Here is a 19,073-nt window from a genome sequence, read left to right as displayed (position 1 = left end):
AGCCAGCCCGAGCCACCCCCTCAGCCCCCAGGGTCACTGTTTCCTCTCCTCAGCCTTTTCCCTTCTTCCAGGAGACATTTGGTCACTGGAGCTAAGGGATGACAAATGTCAGAGTCTGGGGTGAGCCTGGAGGGCGGTTTCTGTGGAAAGGACCTAGGTTGCTTGGAAAGGAATTTTGAAAGCTTTTCTTAGTACAACCTAAGTTGAGATCAACTCTTAGTGTGTTTCTGACAAACGTTTGACTTAATCCTTTTGATGTTCCTCCGAAAGTGAACAGAAGTGTAAATTTGTCTTTTGTAGTTTGGCAGCGGCAGCTGTGGAAGCTGGAGTTTCTGTGCTCATCTTTAGGGGGCCCTCCCGTACAGAACTCACTGTCTTTCCCTGTGAAAACCAGGTTCCTGCTGGTCAAGGGGAGAGTCACGGGGGCATGGAGCCTCTGGAGTCTGGTGTTTGGTATCACCTTGAACCTCTTGCTGTTTTGCCTGTGGATACTCTCTCCACTTTCCATTAACCTTGGTGGCTGTGGTTTGGGGCAGTGTGTTGTTAATACATTTTCAAGGTAAATTTACTCACCTCTCAGGCAAGGGACAATTTAGGCTGCTTGTGGCTGATGCCAGAATCACTCAGGTATCCATCCGGGGACCATCAGTTCTCCTTATTGTTTGGAGAAATGGATAGACTTCCTGATGGAAGAGAACTTCGGGAAGGTGCTGGGGAGCCCTGACAAAAAAAAAAAAAAAGATACATCTGAGCTTTAGAGGACACCTCTGATGGGAGGTGTTTTCTTGTGATTCATCGTGTGTATTCTGATGCCATTGCTGCCCTGCCCCTGGGGGAACCTCACCTGGTGCCCGTGTTAACCAGCCCTGACCTCCCCGGCCCTCCAAGTAGACCAGATTATAGTTCTTGAATAGGCGTGCCATCTTTTCAGGGGCTACTGTGCACCCGAGTGGTGGTGTGTTCCACCCCTCAAAGTGCACGTGGCTCAAAAGAGGGCGGCCGGTTTGCAGAGGTCCCTCCGTCTCCTGTAGCTCATGGGGTCAAGCCTTGGCTGCTGCAGCTGGGCCTTCAGACCTTTCCATCCATTTGTGGTCACTCCCTGGAGGCCACCAGCCCAGCTTGGCAGCTTTGTCCTCAGTAACCCCTGCTTCCTGGTTCTTGTAGGAATCGTTCGCCTGAGGGACGGGCTGCGGGACCGCTATCCTGTGGAAGACTACCTGGACCTCTTTGACCTGGCCGCACACCAGATTCATCAAGGACTGCAGGCCAGCGCTGCGGAGGAGCCGAGCAAGATGAATAGAATCATTATTGGTATGGCTTCCATGGAGCTCCTGCCCTGGGCCAGGCCAGGCTTCACTGCACTTGCAAGCATTTGCATGACATTTGCCCTCAGCTGCTGAGTGCCTGTTTCCCCAGTGACTCCCCCCACTTCTCTCCCCCTGTGTAAAATGTTGATATTGTTTGTGCAATTTTCCATAAAGCAAAAACATTTAGTAGACTCTCTATTTCCATGGAGACTCAAGTGCACCTGAAATGGCTTTTTAAAAATGTTGCCGTTTCTTGCTTTTATTAAAGTTAAGCTTGCATGTTGGATTTCTTTTCGAGATACACCCATCTGAGTAAGTTTGGATGGGGGATCATGAATGCAAAATGAACTGATTAGTCATTGGTTTAATTTTTGTGGCATTTGTACTCCCTGGCCTCTGGGACCCTGTGAAGATGGAAGTGGCTTCTCCTGAAATAGACACATCCCTCGTGCATCGTGGGTGACTGATTGCTGCTGGAAAAGCTTTGGTCTTGTCAACCTAATGCCTTTAGACATTCAAAGTGAGGTGGTTTGATTAGCAATTTTTTTTTTTAATTCACAAGAATGTTTTGTAAAAAACATAGCTGTTCACCCTCTCTATTGGATTCAGCTTAAAAGACATTTATCCACTTATACCTCTGAGAGAGAGAAATCGAATCACATATTTTTCTTAAATTGGTTACCTGAGGCAGCGATCTATTTTTTCATTCTAAATCTATTATATTTTGATTCTCTAAGTTCGGTTACACTATCAGTGACTAAGAAGAATTGTAATCAACCATCTGAAAGACGGCTGTTTACGTATGTGTCCCATGTCCAAGGGGACAGACTTACATGCTGAAGCTCTGATTTATTTATTTTTAACTCGAAGAAGCCAGATGAGAGCATACCCTCTTACTCAGTCCAAACTGGGTACTAGCTGTTTTCTTGCAGCCATGAGTTAACACCCAAATTACAAATCTTGACTAATATTTGACTGTGGCTTGAACATACTGTGGGCTTCCCTGGTAGCTCAGTTGGTAAAGAATCTGCCTGCAGTGTGGAAGACCCTGGTTTGATCCCTGGGTCAGGAAGATCCCCTGGAGAAGGAAATGGCAACCCACTTCAGAATTCTTGCCTGGAAAATCCTATGGACAGAGGAGCCTGGCAGACTACAGTCCATGGGGTCACAAGAATTGGACATGACTTAGCGACTAAGCCACCATGACCCATACCATGTGCCTCTGGGAAAATCTCATGTTCTTGTGAAAGAGTTAAAAAGCTATACATCCTAGGGTCGGGAAATAGAGCCCAAGCTAATGAATAAATAAAGGAAGGCTTTAGTTTGGTTTTCTCATTTTATTTACTTCCAGATTTAGAAATGAAAACTGAAGACTATATCCATGCTCTGATGTTTACCTGAAGCAGAGTTTGTTGAGTTTTATGGTAGATGGAAAGCTGGCATCTAGCCCGGGCTGTGCCACCAGCGAGCTCTGTGCCATGCGACAAGTTGGTCTTTGTGTTCCTGAACTCAGTCTGCTCATCTGTAAAATGGGTTTGTTGGACCAGATCAGTTCTGGGTTCCTCCCAACCCTGAAACTCTGCTTCAGCTTCTTCTGGTTAGATCCCTGGAAGAAGCATACTGGTCTTTCTTCATCTTGGCCAATGGATCATAGAGGGCCCTTTCTTGGTCGTCTGGGCTAATGGCTGGAGTCGGGAAGGACTCCAGTGGCTGGTTCTCTGGGCTGGGGATCAATACATGTGGAAAGGCTGCTGCCCTCTCTCAGGGCTCTCAAGGGCCCCTGCTGTGCCCTGTCAAAGTGCTCAAGTGAAGCTCTGATTGTTTATTGAATTATTGATCTTCCCCTAGGTTGTAAGGTTTGAGATTAAAGGGGATTGTCTGTCTTGTTTCTGTCATCTATCTATAGTGCCAAGCACAGTGCTGGGCACATTTTAGACCCCAAATCAGAGCCTTCTGCATGGATGGATGAAGGATGGGTGAATGATGGATGAAGGATGAATGAAGGATGGATGGGTAGATGGACAGACCGTTAGGTAAATGGACAAGCATAGAACCAGTTCATTTATGAGATTGACAAAATTTGTGCCAACTTAGTTTTAGGTACTTTCCTTGTCCTAATATTCTCTTATTCATTGTGAGTAGAATTTTCAAAGGACTTCAGATGGGCTTGTTTTTTTTCTGTGTTCTAGGGTATTATCTCGTAAAAAAAATAGAAAGAAAGAGAGATCAGAATAGAAATACTCACCTGGACATGATTGCACATCCAACAGAATAAATAGGAGCCTGCTAACTCTCTGCATAACTGTGATGTGCTCATCAGTGATCAAAGAGACTTAGTCTTCAGGCTCAGATTTTCCCCGAATAAGTGACTTTCAGATGTGTCATATAGTCCCGTGTACGATGTCGGGAAATCGAATGTATAATTAATTGATTGATTTGCCTTTCTTTCTGAATCTCTGAAGACTATTCTTCAAAAAAAAAAAAAAAAAAAAAAAGAGGGAACCGGTTCAAGTCTATGAGACAGAAATGCTGAAAGGTCTGTGTGTTGGCTTCACCCCTGGCCTAGAATGTGCTTAACTGACCTCATCATGCTTCAGTCATGCAGACCGTGATCAAACAGGGGCTAGAACCAGCTTCCCGTTCACCCAGCCAGCACTGAGTGAATGCTGTGTGCCAGGCCACGGGGTGGGTGGGCACGCAGGATCAAGGTCCCATGAGCCTTCCCGCAAAGCCTTCCTCTTTGAGTGTGCTTGGGGACTGACCCTTGTGATTTCAAGGGAAGATTGATGCAGATTGCATGCAGTTTCCTAATGAGAGTCAGCTTGCCCGAATGCCTCCTTCACCCCTGATGACTTTTGAAGGAAAGGCATCTCAGCGGGCCCTTAAAATGCCATGGAGCAGTGTGCCGTAGGCAAAGTTAAACATCGTGAAATTGGGAGGCCAGATGCTCATAGAGGTTTTTCTGCCACATCCTGGAGAGAGGAGCTGGGAGGAAGAGGGATGCTCAGTGTGGCTCAGATCACCTTCGTCTCCCGATGGAGGTTCTTACGGGAAGGGCTGATGGTGTAGTAGAGGGCAGTCATCAGCCTCCTCTTCCCAGAGTCCAGTCGGCCCTCTTCCTGGGCCAGCTCACCTGTGCACAACTGTTTTAGACGGCACCACAGCCTGGTATGGCTCCTAGTTCAGGCTGCTCTGTGGGAGCCCGTAATTCAGCCCCACTCACTCGCAGCGTTTTCTGTTTCCAGGCGAGGCCAGCGCCTCCACCATGTGGGACAACAACGCCTGGACACTCTTCTATGACAACGGCACAGACGGCGAGCCCCCCTTTCTGACCCAGGACTTCATCCACGCCTTCCAGCCAGACGCAAAGCTGATCGTCATGCTCAGGGACCCCGTGGAGAGGTGAGCAGCATATTCGTGGGTTTTTTAGTTTGGGGAAAAGAAAAGCCAGTTTTGAAGGCCAGTCTTCCTTCTCATCACAGACAAGATTTTGCTGCTTCTTCTTTAAATAAACAGGCTTAACATGTGATGTTACTGCTATTTCTTCTGTAAACGTTATTCTTGGGGCCATCTTCACTGCTTCTAAACAAACTGTGGATTGTTTCCTTAGCCATTCTGACCCTAGCCTGCGGGCCTTCAGCCTCTGCCGGTCTGGCCTGGGGATGTGGGACGGCCCTTGAGTGATGTCCAGGCGTGAGAAATGCCCTTGGAATCAGGGGTGTCGGGTTTCTCTGTAGGGTGTAACTCCTATAGTTCTTTGTCCTCTGCCTTGATTGATGCCTCTGAAAGTGCTAGCTGCACCTTTCCTGAGAGGAAGAAAACGACAGAGCCGCTCTGTTGTGAAGTGCGGTAGCTGCTCAGTGCAGATGAGGCCAGGCTAGCGTGGTCCCAAACAGACTGGGTGAGTGTGGCCTGGCCAGCGCTGGGCCATGCTGAGGTCACTGACAACGGCTGTGTGCGTGGCAGAATCTGAGGGCTGCCAGGACTTAAAAAATCATTTAGTCCATCACGTCCCCTTTGGCTGGACCAGCACCCCTGCACCAGAGACAAGAGTCTCCATTCTGGTTCAAGAGTTCCCATCCAGAACAACCCAGTTCTGCTTAGACAGCCCTGTGAGAGCACCCTTCCTACACTGACCCCAAGTCTATCTTTTGGGAATGTCTACACTTTGGACCCATTTCTTCCTCATAGAGCTACATAGATCAGGTTTAATCCTTCTAAATGGGTAAGCCTGTCAGATATAGAAGACATTGTCAGGGCCCTGTGTCTTCTTTTCCTTTGGACTAAATGCCTCTTGTTATAGGGGCTTCCCAGCTGGCACTAGTGGTAAAGAACACGCCTGCCGGTGCAGGAGACGTAAGAGAGGCGGGTTTGATCCCTGGGTCAAGAAGATCCCCTGAAGGAAGGCATGGCAACCCACTCCAGTATTCTTACCTGGAGAATCTCATGGACAGGGGAGCCTGGAGGGCTGCATTCCATGGGGTCACAAATAGTTGGACATGACTGAAGTGACTTAGCACACAGCACAAGGGTTATTATGCCCCACGCCCCCACACATGCCAAAGATGTGTGTGAACTTGACCCTGTTGGGAAATAGAATCTTTGCTGATGGACTCAGGTTAAGATGAGGTCACACTGGAGGAGGGTGGGCCCTAAACCAGGAGCTGGTGTCCTTATGGGGAGAGGAACTGTGGGTCCCGGGATCCACAGACACAGGGAGAACGCTGTGTGAGAATGAGGCAGAGGTTGGTGTGATGCTCCCAAACCCCTGAGGACCACCAGGGATGGCCAGGACCGAGGCCCGGAACAGACTGTCCTCGGAAGCCCCAGAGTAAACCAGCCCTGCTGACCCCTGGATTTCAGACTTCGGACTTTCAGAACCGTGAGAGAATAAATTCCTGCTGGAATGAGCCCCACGTCGGCGGTAATTCATTATCAGCAGTCCTAGGGCACTAACACAGCCCTGGTCCCTTCCTTGGATGGCAGACATTCCTGGCCCCATAGCCTTTCGAGTGATAATTGTTTAAAAACGCCTAGAATCTCCTACCCAGATAATCAATATTTTTATTTTGGTTTGTTTTCTTTTAAGCTAATACTTATCTATGCAGAGAAGTGGGGTGTGTGTGTGTGTGTGTGTGTGTGTGTGTGTGTGTACAGCTGTGTGACTATACAGTCTCACATCTTGCTTCTTTCATTTCGGACTCTTGGCTTACCTCCACGGACCCCATGTGGGTCTTGGAGTGGCCTCCGTGCTCTGCAGTGATCTGGTCAGAGAGCTGGATGGCCCCTGCCCCGTCCCCACCCCTGCAGACCCCCTGTGGGGGCCATCTTGATGCTGCAGATGGTTCCACTCTGCCCGCTGCACCTCCTCCAGCCTCGGGAGTCCCTCCACACTGGTCCCGAGGCTGCCCTGACCTCGGGGCAGCTTGCCATGTCCTGCCTGCCGCTTCCCACACCTCGGGAGACAGGAATTCAGCCCTTCTGCCCAGGGAGTGGGCTGGAACCCACTGCCCTAGCTTGAGAACAGTTGACCCAAACCAGCAGTGCTCTCGTGTGTACTTGATTACATAACTGTCAGCCTTGAAAGGCCCGGTGACTCAGTGACCCCGTGCTGCCCACAGAGGTGTTTTCACAGCTGCTCCCCCAGGCCACCCCCACTGCAGCTCATGAGGCTGCAACATTCTCTCAGAAAAGGAGGGGGCGCCTCACTGCTTGGCCAGTGTCTTCCCATCACATCTCGCTCTTCCTCATTCTGAAGAAGTTCACCTGCCTCAACTCCAGAGGGCCAAGAAGGTGAGACTCCAGCTCTGTCACCCCCTGAGCACAGAAATGGGAGCCCGGGGGACGAGGCGCTCTCACCAGCTGCTGTCAGACAGGTGTGGGCGTTGCGGTCTGCAGTTCAGCCAGGGCGGGGAGGAAGGGGTAAGTGTGGCACCAAGAGGGAAAGAGCAGCTAGTGGAGAGTGCAGAGAAAGGCCTTTCTGGAAGAGCTGAGGCCAGGTGGGGTTTTGAGGGCTGAGTAAGAGTTTGCCAAGTAAGGAGCGAGGGACATGGTCAAAGGGAAGGAGCATACTGGGCAGAGAGGATGGAGAGTGCAAAGGGAAGGACTGCGTGTTCTCTCAGAGAGCGGAGCCAGCTTCCGTGGGCACGTCCCTCTCCCCACAGCTCTCATTCCACCTCTGGGGACACGGGAACCGTGAAGACAAGCTTTGGACAGCAAGGGCCATCACGCTGCCCGGGTTCAGACACGGAACCAGGGGCCAGGGCTGCCCGACTCACCTCTCAGACCTCAGCCCGTAGTTCCCCTTTTAGTAGGAGGCCATTCCAAGGAGTCTTGTCTCCTTTTTTTTTTTTTTTAAAGAGCAAATACTCTGTTTATACTGGGAACTGAAAGTTCTTGCCTTCCTGACACTCACTTAACAGAAAGAGTTCATCAATTACAGTATTCACTGATTCCCAGTCACATGCTGGGCAGTGCTCTTGGTGCTGAGCAGGCGCACACAGACGCCTGCCCTCCAGGAGCTGCACTTTGTCAGGAATGTGAGGCACTAATCCTCACGCACACGTGATGGTGCAGAGGAGGGCAGGATTCCATGGCAACACAGCCTCCTCAGGAAGTTAACCCTGTTGCGGGGCTGCTGACTGTATTTCTCATCAACTGCTGTGTCACAAATCACCCAGAAACCTGGCAGCTTGAGACAGCACAGTTAACTATCTTGCACTATCTTTCATGGGGCAGAACCCGGCACAGCTTTGCTCTCCCAAGGCTGTCGTCAAGGCAGGGTCTCATCCGAAGGCTTGGTAGGGGAAGGATCTGCTTTGGAGCTCATGCAGTTGTTGGCAGAATTCAGTTCCCCAAGAAGTGTGGGAAGAGGGCCACAGTTCTTTGCTGGCCATTGGTTAGAGGCTTCCCTCAGTACCTTGCCACTGGGCCACCCCGTCATCAGAAGCTGCTTGCTCCATCAGAGCCTGCAGAGGAGCAAGCTGCTGCCAAGTTGGGAGCCTCCATCTTTTGTCATCTGAGCACAAGAGTGGCAGCCCATCACCTTTGCCATATTCTCTCGATGAGAAGCAAGTCACGTGGTCCAGGACACAGGCAAGGGGAGGGGATTACAGGGAATGAATCCCGGGGTGAGGAGAGGATCTTCGGGACCATCTTAGAAGTTACCTACTTCTCTGTGCTGCTCTCTTGATCCTCTGGGAAACCACGCCCTTACAGCCGGAAAGAGAGGCAGTGCCGGCGCAGTGCCCTGTGGAGGGGCAGCGAGCCCACGTGCACAGGGCAGTGTGTGTGTGTGTGCGTCCGTCTTCTGTGGGGGTTACTGACAGCAGCAGCTGTTCCATTGCTTTGTAAACGTTGATAAAGGATGGAACAATAGGAATTTCTTCTTTTTTGAGCCCCGTGACTCATGGCCTATCTGAAATGGCTGGCTCATTTCCCATCGCGACCAGAAAGGATGATAAATACCGGGTGTTTAGGTCACTCTTGAAGAAGCAAACACTTGGAGCCCAAGTTCCCATTAGTCTTAACTGGGTCCCAGGCTATCAGCCACTTAAGCCATTCTGTGACCTTGTACTTCTGCAAGTGGGAGATTCCCTGAGTTTCTCCCTGCCCGTGGGATTGGACTGAATTTTTCTTTCCTTGTACAAATAGGCTCAGAGAGGAGTGGGGGAAAACCTTCATTTCTAATTTAAATTTGCATTTAGCCTTTATGTCTATAATTGATCAAAGGCAGAGGGTTTGAAAATGTTGGAATTGTAAGCAAAATCAAATCAACCACTTTAAAGCTTCCAGAGAAGCAAGCCCATTTATCTTTCTGGCAAGGAAGAGAGAGTAGTGGAATGTGGATGGGATGGTTCTTAGGGCCAAAGGGCCAGCCAACAATTCCTGTTGCAAGTTTCTCTACGTAAGAGATAACGACAATTTAAAATTCAAGTTCCTTGGCTAAATCGGCCCAGTTAATTAAAAAGAAGCCACCAATTACAAGCAGGGTTTTCCTTCATTTAGTTCAATTCTTAAGTGGAAAAGACTTTTCAACACTGCCCACATTGGCCGCCTGCCTGCTCATTTGTGAGACAGTTGATGGAGTTTGACTCAGCGCAGAGGTGGTTACAGTCAGCAAGAAATGCAGAAAATGGCTGGGAGTTGCCCACCCCTTCAACGTACTTTGTTCGAGGGATGCTTGGAGAGTGGTCTTGCACCATCATTCACGGACTTTACCATCCCTGTATCTTGGGCTTCATTTTTCGGGTGGTCTTCCCACAGTGCATGGTAACGACCACCTCAGGAGTCTTTGGTTTTCACGTCTTATGGAGAGAGGTCAAAGCAGAAGGAGAAGTCAGCTCCATTAAGGGTAGAGCTTGATTTTGACACCAGTGTCTTGAGACCCAGTGTCTTGTCCCCAGTGCTGTGGAACCTGGGGAGTTATTTTCTTTACCTGCTTTTATGAACTGATTTTCTTAACAACCCACTGGGCTGGTTAAATAAATTATTCTCTTCATGGCGATAAGCTAGGAATGGAAGGAATGAGGCTGCTAATGAAATGAATCCATTTCTGTGCAGTTTTTCATTTGGGCAGAGAGTGATGAGCAGGAGGGAACCTTTGGACTGGAACCTTGAACCTTTCATCAATGTCGTTCCATCTCCAGAGTGGCTGTTGGGGTGTGTGGGTGGTGAACAGGGACCCAGGATCACTGTGATAGGGACGCAGCCTCAGGGACCACAGGGTCTGTATTTGAACCCCATCTCTGCGGCTCTCTGGCTATGTGAGCTTCAGCAGGTTATTCAACCTCTCTATGCCTTCTTTCTTCCTCATTGATGAAATGAGGGGAAATAGTCCTGTATCTGGGGCTTCTATGGTGGCTCAGACGGTAAGGAATCTGCCTGCAATGCAGGAGACCCAGGTTCGGTCCCTGGGTTGAGAAGGTGCCCTGGAGAAGGGAATGGCTACCCAGTCCGGAATTCCTGCCTGGAGAATTCCATGCACTAGAGCAGCCAGGCCCACTACAGCCCATGGGTTCACCTAGAGTCGCACATGACTGAGCAAGTAACATTTTCACGTTCAGTCCTATCGGGTTGTAAAGATGAAGTGACTTAATATGTGTGGTGTGTTTAAAAATGCTGGGCAAATGGTAACTATTATATACTTATTAGTTACTATTATTCAGCCACAATAGTAGCAAGTAAGAATAACAATATCCAGACTAAGCACTCAGATACTCAAGGAAATGTTTATCCAGCCCTCTTGATATGCTGGATGCCCTGCATACATTGGAGAGCCGAGCCGAGTCCTTCCCGTCTGCCCTCCCGGAGTCTTCTCCAGTGGGGAGGTGGCAGCCTAGCACTCACCAATCACTTTCTTTAGCCTGGTTCAGTGCTAAGTCCTTTTCAGGCATTGCCTCCTCTGAACTTTGCAAGCAGGTGAGAGGGCTGTCTTGACGTGTCACAGCTAATGTGTGTGGGCTCAGTGGGGTTAAGTTACCTATCAGCTGTCACCTGGTTACTAAGTGGCCAGACTGGGATTTGATTACATGTCACTTGGACTGAGGGGCCAAGCTTTTCATCTCTGTCATAGGTCAGTTACTGGGAGGCCGACTCTGCGGCAGAGGGTACAGGAAGTTTATCAGTTCAGTATCAGTTCAGTCATTCAGTTGTGTCTGACTCTTTGTGACCCCATGGACTGCAGTACACCAGGCTGCCCTGTCCTTAACCATCTCCCAGAGCTTGCTTAAACTCATGTCCATTGAGTCAGTGATGCCATCCAGCCATCTCATCCTCTGTCATCCCCTTCTCCTGCCTTCAATCTTTTCCAGCATCAGGGTCTTTTCAAATAAGTCAGCTCTTTGCATCAGATGGCAAAAGTATTGGAATTTCAGCTTCAGCATCAGTTCTTCCAATGAATATTCGGGACTGATTTCCTTTAAGATGGACTGGTTGGATCACCTTGCAATCCAAGGGACTCTCAAGAGTCTTCTCCAACACCACAGTTCAAAAGCATCGATTCTTCTGTGCTCAGCTCTCTTTAGAATTCAACTCTGACATCTATACATGACTACTGAAAAAACCATAGCCTTGACTAGACAGACCTTCGTTGGCAAAGTAATGTCTCTGCTTTTTAATATGCTGTCTAGGTTGGTCATAACTTTTCTTCCAAGGAACAAGCATCTTTTCATTTCGCGGCTGCAGTCACCATCTGCAGTGATTTTGGAGCCCCACCCCCCACCGCCCCCCCCCCCAAAATGAAGTTTGCAGGGCGTGCTTTTGGGCCAGCCCCCGTGAGGGGCGACAGGGCAGGACCGACAGAGGGAGAGGTCACAACAGGGGTCTCAGCCAACCACTTCCTCGAGGCATCTCCCATCCACCGGCCATTGGCTGTGTCTGCCCTGGGGAGGTGTAACCTTGGGTGGTGCAGGTCTTTCGGTGAAGGGACTGAACTTGTGAGCTGTGAGCAGGATGGAGGCTCCCCACTTGGGCAGAGTTCTGTGATCAGTAAGGATGCCAGTCTATGTAGAGGCCTAAGCCTGGACTCAGCTCCTTCACTTGTTTCCACATGAGTGAGAGCAGGACCCTGACCCAGGGCGTGGAGCAGCCTGCGGAGCTGGGAGAAGAGCCGGATTGATGCTTCTGAAATTGCTGTGCGCCCCCACTACTGATGAGAGTCTCTCTGGCGACTCAGCTGCTGCTGAAAAACTCCCACCATGTTCTCAGGCAGTACAGGAGCTCTGGCATTCCAAGGCCGAGGGATGTTTTCTCTATAGCAGATTTTGCATGAAGACTGAAAGGCAGTCCGTTCCCTAGCACCGACAGATTAATTTTTAATGTAAACCAGCTCAAAGGGAAATTAGGAGAACTCCCTTGTGGGCAAGAGATGGAATCTGGTGGAGGGGGCGTGGCGCTGAAATGTACAGGTCATGACAACCGCAGCAAGGCGCACGCCCGCCACCTAAGGCCTTGCCCTCCTCCCTTTTCCCTCTTTAAGACCTTGGAGGTTTTGGAATCCCAGGCAGCAGTCTTGAGAAAGACTGTAGCGGAGAGTCCTAAGCCACAGGTTAATTTCCTGGTGAATTTGGGCGTTCTGCTTCTTAGAAGCTGCCTGTCTGGGTGTCACTGACACACCTTGGTATGGGCCTTAACGGTGACACCAGGTCCTTTGATCAGGCTGCACTGTGAGCTGCCAGGGAAGGGAGAGGGAGCTGGCCGGCTCTGGGTCAGGGCCACAGGCCCCGTCCTCTGAAGGCCGTTCGGGAGTGTCCGTACGGGGAGGGACCTCCTCTCATTCCTGGCGGGAGAAAAGCCATCGTGCTGAAAACCCCCATGTGTTTAACACTGTTTATTTTTTCGGGAAGTGTTTACAAAGTCATTGGCAGTCCTGAGTATTCCCACACGGACTGTTTGCAGAAGGAGGCTCTGTGTGCCGGGGAGCGTGGGGAAGAAGAGCCCGCTGTGTGTCCTTCTGCAGAGATTGGAAGGGCGGTGGGGGCATGGGGCGCCGATGCCGGGCTGCCAAGAGAAGTCGGGGGGCCTCTCCGACCCAGGGTGTGGGGGCTGACGAGTAAGGGCGGCCCATGTCCTGGACCGGCCAGCCCGGGGATGGTGGCCATTGCTCTGTGGTGAGGTCTCCCACCTAGGGGTCCCGGCCTGGCCCTGCTGCTGCCTTAACCTGGGGGTAGCCCAACCATTCTTGGCGCCTGCTTTTTCTCTTTTCCCCTGGTCTCAGGGTCTCAGACACATCTCCTGTGAAAGCGATTTGTGAGCCACACGGGGCTCGTGGGTGGAGGGCTGCTGGCATGGCCTCCACCCACAGAGGTTCACCGAGGGCCCCGCGACTGGATGCGCAGAGGGAATCAGAGCTGGGTCCAGAATCCTGCTTGTGTTCAAGGGGAAGAGAAGGCCCAGCCCGGGCAGCCCTGCTTCCCTGTGGACCCTCTTTAGGCCCCAACCTAGTATGTTTTCTCTGGCAGAAAGTGAGCTTTATCAGCATCGCACAACCTGAGTGACGCCAGAGGTTTTCTCCGAATAAGCTGGTCTGGCCAGCCCCGCTTCACTGTTCCTCATGATGAGATGGTCATGGTGCGTGAGTCAGTGGACAAAGGGCCTCCGTCTCAGCGATATTAAATGGCTATTTTTTTTTCCTCGTAGGAAAATTATACACCATCGTTATTGATGACACTGTGTTAAAGGTCGGGAAGTTATTGACAGGAATTTGGGTCTGGGTGCCAGCAGATGGACAGCAATGGCGGGCTGCTCTGGCTGGCACTGTGGTCACTGCGTGCACGAGACCCTCCAGAAGCCGCAGAACCCTGTGCTCTTACGTGGGGGGGCGGATTAGAAGACATGAGTGTGCCCACTCCTGGGGCTGCCAGGGATGAAATGTGACCCTTCACATGTGTGTCGCCATCTGGCACGCACTTCAGGGGCACAGAAGGGCCAGGGAGTACTTGGCCTGAGGTAGGCCTGTCCAGGAGCTGTGGGTCAGCTGTCCACAGCTCTGGCATCTGCCCTGGGGTCTTTCCGCCAAGCATGGCTCTCTGTGATGGCTGAGGGGTGAGCAGTAGTAAGCTGGAAAGACGAGGATCTCCAGGCCTCTGACGGTCTGCACTTGGCTGGACAGACCTGACACAGAGGCTCCAGCTTCTGTGGGCCTTTCAGGCTTGGGGATCTGAGTGATTCGGGACCTGGGCCCCTCTGAGGACTGACCGGTGAAAACCAGCTCTCCCTTTGGAGTGATGAAAACATAGAATTAGATGGTGCTGATATTCACACAAATTTGTGCATTTACCCAAAACTACTACATTGTTCGCTTGTTTAAAAGGGTGCATTTTATGGGGTGTGGATCATGTCTCAATTTAAACATAGTATGAAAATAATTCACGAAAGAAGGATAAACCAGCTGCGAGGGGTGGTCTCACCGAAGTAGCAACGTTTGAGCTGGAACCTGCAGTCTGCACCTAGAGGAAGGCCAGTCAGCATGCATGTCATGGTCTCAGAGCTCAATTATAAACTGAAATGAGCTGTTTGCCGTGGCCAATGAGTATCAGCTCATCCACGTAATGAGAGATCGGGAAGTAGGGACGGAAGCCAGGAGATACCTGGGCCTCTGTTGTGCTGTGATTTCCAGTTGTCGAGCACGTTTTCTCTTCCTGGTCATGCCAGGTTTCACCCTGATGTCTGCTGCTGTATTACAGGTGTGATTGCGTTTCAGTCTCCTGTAACTTATTAAGTAGTTCTGTGACAGAACTGACTTTTGCTTCCAAATCACTCTGCACCTAAAACAATAAAGACCTCAAAACAAAGCCCCCCAAACCATCAGATGGCTAGTCCCCGACTCGGGCCAGCTGCCAGTTTGCGGCTCCGTCCCTAAAGTATGAGCCCGGGGCCAGGTCCTGTCGGGTCACTGGGCTTTGGAGTTGAGCAGGTCTGGGTTGGTTTGGGCCCAGCCTTGGGGCCTCCTGGGCCCCATGACCTTGGGAAGCTTTGCAGGATTGGAGAGGACAGAGCGCATCCCGAAGGCTGGTTGTGAACAGGGAGGGAGATTGCACGTGTAGTGCTGAGCACAGGGCAGGCCTCAGTAGCCAGGTGCAGCCATGTAGCGGTTGGACACCAAGAGGATTCTGGGAGGCTAACCTGTACAGCCCTGAAGTGAGCCTGGCTGGAGGAGAGGCCCAAGGGGTAGTGGCCGCCCTTGTTTTCCTGTCTATCAATACACCCAACTCTGCTCACCTAGGCTCAGAGGAGTGCCCCACTGTTGTTGGATGAATTCAGCTGTGACCTTGGGGTCACCACCCAGATTTTGCATGGTGAGACCTGTGAGCTCACTGCTGGCCACTCCTTTGTTCCCCCTGGAAAGAGACGTGGTTCTTTCCAGAGGTACCAGGTTCAGGGAGCCCCTGCCACCTCCACTCCTATGCCCGTCTCCAGGACTGCTGGGGTCCCAGGACCCCTGTCCTGCCCAGGATAGACAGCTCACATCCATGAGCAAGCCTGTTGTCTCGGGGCCGCCCCAGCAGCCTTCTAAAATAACCGCAGCACAGAAGGCTCGGAATGTCTTATATTTGGAATTGCTGTTGGAAACAGTTCTGGCCAAATGTAACACCCATCTGTTTGGGAGGGTCTGAGAGTCAGAAAATGAGGTGGTTCAGCAGGAGGGGGCTTGGCAGCACCAAAACTCAGGGCTGGGGGTGGGGATCAGGTCAGCTGGCCCTCACTTGGCCTGGAAGGCCCTTACCCCTGCAGCCTGGACCATGCCCTTTGTGCCAGACGGCCCCAGTTGGAGAAAGGTTTCCCCGTATCAAATCCGGCTTTCTTCCTGAACCTTCTACCCAGGGGTCAGTCCTTCAGGAGTCTGGGACCTGTCCCCTCCCAGCTCTGAATAGCCTTTTGGCTGTTGAAGCTGGCGTCCTTCGTGCTGAGTCTTGCTTTTCCAGATGAAGTGACTCCTTCTGCTTCGCTGTCTGGCACCCAGTCCTGAAGGCGAGTGGCCTCGAGGACTCTGACCTGGCCGGGTGGTGCAGAGCAACACCCTCCCAACATTCTCAGTGCCATGCCTTCATTAATGTAGCCTGAGGTGCTTGTGTCCCTGCAGGTCTGTGATGATTCATTGTACACTTACGTCAGCTAAACCCCTTGTGCAGTTTCCAGGTTGGCCTCTTTCCCCTACATCATCATTGCACAGTTGGTTTTTAAAGAGTAAAATATGGATATTTAGGTTTATTTTGTTGTGCTTCCACTTGTTATTTGAGTGTGCCTGTAACCCAAAGTGGGCTCTGGCTGCTCGCTGCTCAAAAGCCAATAAAAAGGCAAGGTTAGTGGAAAGGAAAGTTTAGTTTGGATGCCGGCAACTAGGGTGGGGGGAGTGGATGCTTCTCCAAAGGCCCACTCCCCACCCCTACTCCCTCCAATCAGGGGACAAGAGCTTTTATAGACGGAGGGAGGGAGGTACGTGCAGAAACAGCAGAGTCAGCTCTGACAGTCATCTTGAAGTTGGTCATCGGTGATCTGACCAGCGTCATCTTGAATGTTTTAGGTATAGTTAATCTTCAGTTCCAGGGTCAGTTCGTTTCCATTTTCTGGAGGCCAGTTCTCAGAATTCCAGCAGCTTAGGTCATGGTGATGGTCTGGTCATCATGTAGTTAACTTCTTCCACCTGGTGGGGGCTTCAGTATCTACAAGACAGCTAACAGGGTACAGCTCAGAATATTACCTACAGCCCTTGAGGAGGGACTGAAGGTCCTTGACTTAATGATTGCATTACTATTATCTAGTCTTGTTGAACTGTTTTCCTTTGTCTCTGCATTTTCTCACTTCTCTGATTAAACTTATCCTTTGGTTAACAATTTAAGGGCCTAGATCTGATAGATAGAGTGCCTGATGAACTATGGAATGAGGTTCCTGACATTGTACAGGAGACAGGGATCAAAACCATCCCCAAGAAAAAGAAATGCAAAAAAGCAAAATGGCTGTCTGGGGAGGCCTTACAAATAGCTGTGAAAAGAAGAGAGGTGAAAAGCAAAGTAGAAAAGGAAAGATATAAGCATCTGAATGCAGAGTTCCAAAGAACAGCAAGAAGAGATAAGAAAGCCTTCTTCAGTGATCAATGCAAAGAAATAGAGGAAAACAACAGAATGGGAAAGACTAGAGATCTCTTCAAGAAAATTAGAGATACCAAGGGAATATTTCATGCAAAGATGGGCTTGATAAAGGACAGAAATGGCATGGACCTAACAGAAGCAGAAGATATTAAGAAGAGGTGGCAAGAATACACAGAAGAACTGTACAAAAAAGATCTTCACGACCCAGATAATCATGATGATGTGATCACTAATCCAGAACCAGACATCTTGGAATGTGAGGTCAAGTGGGCCTTAGAAAGCATCACTATGAACAAAGCTAGTGGAGGTGATGGAATTCCAGTGGAGCTGTTTCAAATCCTGAAAGATGATGCTGTGAAAGTGCTGCACTCAATATGCCAGCAAATTTGGAAAACTCAGCAGTGGCCACAGGACTGGAAAAGGTCAGTTTTCATTCCAATTCCAAAGAAAGGCAATGCAAAAGAATGCTCAAACTACCGCACAATTGCACTCATCTCACATGCTAGTAAAGTAATGCTCAAAATTCTCCAAGCCAGGCTTTAGCAATACGTGAACTGTGAACTCCCTGATGTTCAAGCTGAATTTAGAAAAGGCAGAGGAACCAGAGATCAAATTGCCAACATCTGCTGGATCATGGAAAAAGCAAGAGAGTTCCAGAAAAACATCTATTTCTGCTTTATTGACTATGCCGAAGCCTTTGACTGTGTGGATCACAATAAACTGTGGAAAATTCTGAGAGAGATGGGAATACCAGACCACCTAACCTGCCTCTTGAGAAATCTGTATGCAGGTCAGGAAGTAACAGTTAGAACTGGACATGGAACAACAGACTGGTTCCAAATAGGAAAAGGAGTCCATCAAGGCTGTATATTGTCACCCTGCTTATTTAACTTCTGTGCAGAGTACATCATGAGAAATGCTGGACTGGAAGAAACACAAGCTGGAATCAAGATTACCGGGAGAAATATCAATAACCTCAGATATGCAGATGACACCACCCTTATGGCAGAAAGTGAAGAGGAGCTAAAAAGCCTCTTGATGAAAGTGAAAGAGGAGAGCGAAAAAGTTGGCTTCAAGTTCAACATTCAGAAAACGAAGATCATGGCATCTGGTCCCATCGCTTCATGGGAAATAGATGGGGAGACAGTGGATACACTGTCAGACTTTATTTTGGGGGGCTCCAAAATCACTGCATATGGTGACTGCAGCTATGAAATTAAAAGACACTTACTCCTTGGAAGAAAATTTATGACCAACTTAGATAGTATATTCAAAAGCAGAGACATTACTTTGCCGACTAAGGTCCGTCTAGTCAAGGCTATGGTTTTTCCTGTGGTCATGTATGGATGTGAGAGTTGGACTGTGAAGAAGGCTGAGTGCCGAAGAATTGATGCTTTTGAACTGTGGTATTGGAGAAGACTCTTGAGGGTCCCTTGGACTGCAAGGAGATCCAACCAGTCCATTCTGAAGGAGATCAACCCTGGGATTTCTTTGGAAGGAATGATGGTAAAGCTGAAACTCCAGTACTCTGGCCACCTCATGCGAAGAGTTGACTCATTGGAAAAGACTCTGATGCTGGGAGGTATTGGGGGCAGGAGGAGAAGGGGACGACTGAGGATGAGATGGCTGGATGGCATCACGGACTTGATGGACATGAGTCTGAGTGAACTCCGGGAGATGGTGATGGACAGGGAGGCCTGGTGTGCTGCAATTCATGGGGTCGCAAAGAGTCGGACATGACTGAGCGACTGAACTGAACTGAACGTTGTCCTACAGACAAAGGCAGGTGGAGGACATGGTCCATAGTGTCCTGCTCCGGTGTTTTGAGGTGTGTTTGGAGCCTTATTCTTGATATATCTGCTCTCTTTCTCAACGTTTTTTGAATTGTCTTAATGCATCCAAGTGACTGGCACTCTTCCAAAATCATTATCTGACTTTCTCCCCAGAGAGTAGTTGTGGGGAATCACACACTTGTGTAAGTAGCTTCAGTCGTGCCCAACTCTGTGTGACCCCATGGACTGTAGCCCACCAGGCTCCTCTGTCCGTGGGATCCTCCAGGCAACTGGAGCAGGTTGCCATGCCCTCCTCCAGGAGATCTTCCGACCCAAGGATGGACCCAAGGTCTGACTCCTGTGTCTCCTGCATTGGCAGGCAGATTCTTGACCCACTAGCACTGCCT

At 50.0% G+C, this 19,073-nt stretch overlaps 1 protein-coding gene across 17 annotated transcripts in view; it reads left to right on the top strand.

Moving 5' to 3' along the window:
* Positions 1–19,073, top strand: part of CHST15 (carbohydrate sulfotransferase 15) — an 80,840-nt gene that overhangs the window by 45,538 nt on the left and 16,229 nt on the right. For all 17 annotated transcript variants that reach the window (XM_069566794.1, XM_069566804.1, XM_069566810.1 and 14 more), the window contains 2 exons: positions 1,165–1,311; positions 4,553–4,709. In XM_069566794.1, coding sequence (XP_069422895.1) covers positions 1,165–1,311; positions 4,553–4,709 — 304 coding nt within the window. The remainder of the gene's footprint in view (positions 1–1,164; positions 1,312–4,552; positions 4,710–19,073) is intronic.

The sequence above is a fragment of the Ovis canadensis genome, chromosome 22 (assembly GCF_042477335.2).
Source record: "Ovis canadensis isolate MfBH-ARS-UI-01 breed Bighorn chromosome 22, ARS-UI_OviCan_v2, whole genome shotgun sequence".
In the NCBI taxonomy this organism is placed as follows: domain Eukaryota; kingdom Metazoa; phylum Chordata; class Mammalia; order Artiodactyla; family Bovidae; genus Ovis; species Ovis canadensis.
Note: the sequence above shows the minus strand (reverse complement) of the source record. Positions and strands in the feature narration are given on the sequence as shown.